Genomic DNA, 2,500 nt, shown 5'->3' on the forward strand with positions numbered 1-2,500 from the left:
GTCATCAGATACGGCCGACTCAACGTCCTTCGCTGGTTGCTTCTGGACGCTGGAATGCCTGGAGTGGACCGCACCCAGGGAGGGGCTCTGGCCCTCCACTATGCGGCCGCCAGGGGATGCCTGGAATGCGTCAAACTCCTCGTCGAGACTTCGCCAGATTTCAGGTACTGTTTCTATTATCATTTTTGGTAGCAAAAGTCGGGGTTGTGGTAGAAGTAGTGAAATTTAAAGTGTACAATTTTAAACATGGAAATATCTAAAACATTTTGAGAAAAGTTATTATTATTATTATTATTATTATAATTTTTATTATCATTATTATTATTAGTAGTAGTAGTAGTAGTATTATTATTATTATTATTAGTAGTAGTAGTAGTAGTAGTAGTAGTATTATCATTTTTATTATTATTATTATTATTATTATTATTATTATTATTACTATTATTATTATTATCATTATTATACAATAATCCAGAAAGTCTATTAAGCATCAAAGCAAGATTCCACCAAAATATAAATATCGAAAAATTAATAAGTTATATTGTAAATACATGAAAAGCAACAGAAGTAAAACTCATCAATACTTAATCAAGGTGACCGTTTCAAATTTCGACAATTAAAAGATCGCGTCCCGTTGACTAAAAACACTAGCGTGTGTGAGAATCTCTGGGAGAAAAATGCTGATTTTCATTAGAAGAGAAGATTGTCTTGATAGACTAGGATTTTGCTCGTGTGTGCGGATATATATATATATATATATATATATATATATATATATATATATATACATATATATACATACATATATATATATGTATATATATACATATATATATGCATATATATATGTATATATATACATATATATATATATATATATATACATATATATATATATATATATAGAGAGAGAGAGAGAGAGAGAGAGAGAGAGAGAGAGAGAGAGAGAGAGAGAGAGAGAGAGAGAGAGAGAGAGTGTATGGGGTTACATGATATTGTTTCATCTTGGTTAGTAAATATTTCTTTGGTCGTCAAGCATGTTCACAAGAGAGAGAGAGAGAGAGAGAGAGAGAGAGAGAGAGAGAGAGAGAGAGAGAGAGAGAGAATTCTTTCGAAGATATGATTGAAAATGTTGGAAAAAATGGCACCATTGCTATTTAATCCTATTAAGAAAATCAAGTTAATTTCCGGTCTCATATCTTATGAAATCACAACTGTATGTTTATTTAATATTGATCCATGATATATCTTCTATAGGCCAGTTTTACATTATTATGTCTTTTTTAGGAAATATATTATTTTCCAAGTTCAGTATTTTTTTTCTTTTTATTAAGGAAATATTTCTTTTCAAGTAAGAATTTCCGAAGTTGTCGCAGTAGTGAACTTTGGCTCGAGTTCTTCATGTAAGCAAGCAAATTACTTCTTTTTAATACTGCATGACATATGCGAGCTACTTTTCAGAAATATGAAAATACGGTGGCAAAAAAACGCTTCCAAGCTTTCACTCTTTCCGGTACATAACTATTTTACATTATCATACCATTTTATGAGTGAAAAGCATTTTTATCTAAAATTCATAGTTCCATGATTATACTGTACAGGAATTTATTTCAAACTGCGAATGGTGACAGATTGCTTATGGAAAAAAAAAAAAAAAAGTTTTCCGCAGGTTGAGAATTCAAACCCATTTATTCCCAAACTTTATCGCGGAACTGTATAGCACTCATCACAAGCTAAAGTTTTGCATTACAGACTTTCTCTTCCACTTTTTACCTTTAAGTGGCGTTTAATACAGCTTTTAATGATTGCAGACAACGGCAGTGTTTCTTTGCAAAATGTACGTCTTGACAATGAATTTAAATAAGATCATTTTTTCAATAGACGTTTAGTTGATTAATTTAATTACTTGTTTGAAATAAGAATAGCTATGGGTCACTCAAATGAACAAATTAAGTCTATGGCTAATTCATAGGTAGTAGGTTGGCCAGGGCACCAGCCACCCGTTGAGATACTACCTCTAGAGAGTTATGGGGTCTTTTGACTGGCCAGACAGTACTACATTGGATCCTTCTCTGTGGTAACAGTTCACTTTCCCTTTGCCTACACATACACCGAATAGTCTGGCATATGCTTTACAGATTCTCCTCTGTCCTCATACACGTAACAACACTGAGATTACCAAACAATTCTTCTTCTCTCAAGGGGTTAACTACTGCACTGTAATTGTTCAGTGGCTACTTTCCTCTTGGTAAGGGTAGGAGAGACTCTTTAGCTATTGTAAGCAGCTCCTCTAGGAGAAGGACACTCCAAAATCAAACCATTCTTCTCTAGCATCTGTACCATGGTCTTCCACTGTCTTGAGTTAGAGTTCTCTTGCTTGAGGGTACACTTGGGCACACTTATTCTATCTAATTTCTCTGCTTCTTGTTTAGTTAAAGTTTTTTTTTTTTTTTTTTAGTTGGTATAGGATATATTCATTTTAATGTTGTTACTGTTCTTA

General features: G+C 32.9%; 1 protein-coding gene across 1 annotated transcript in view; it reads left to right on the forward strand.

Moving 5' to 3' along the window:
• The window catches only part of LOC137628957 (uncharacterized), a 196,805-nt gene that overhangs the window by 173,932 nt on the left and 20,373 nt on the right, over positions 1-2,500 (forward strand). The window contains exon 2 of the mRNA XM_068360212.1: positions 9-164. Within this exon, the coding sequence (XP_068216313.1) occupies positions 9-164 (156 nt within the window). The remainder of the gene's footprint in view (positions 1-8; positions 165-2,500) is intronic.

Source organism: Palaemon carinicauda, chromosome 37, assembly GCF_036898095.1.
Source record: "Palaemon carinicauda isolate YSFRI2023 chromosome 37, ASM3689809v2, whole genome shotgun sequence".
Classification (NCBI taxonomy): Eukaryota; Metazoa; Arthropoda; class Malacostraca; order Decapoda; family Palaemonidae; genus Palaemon; species Palaemon carinicauda.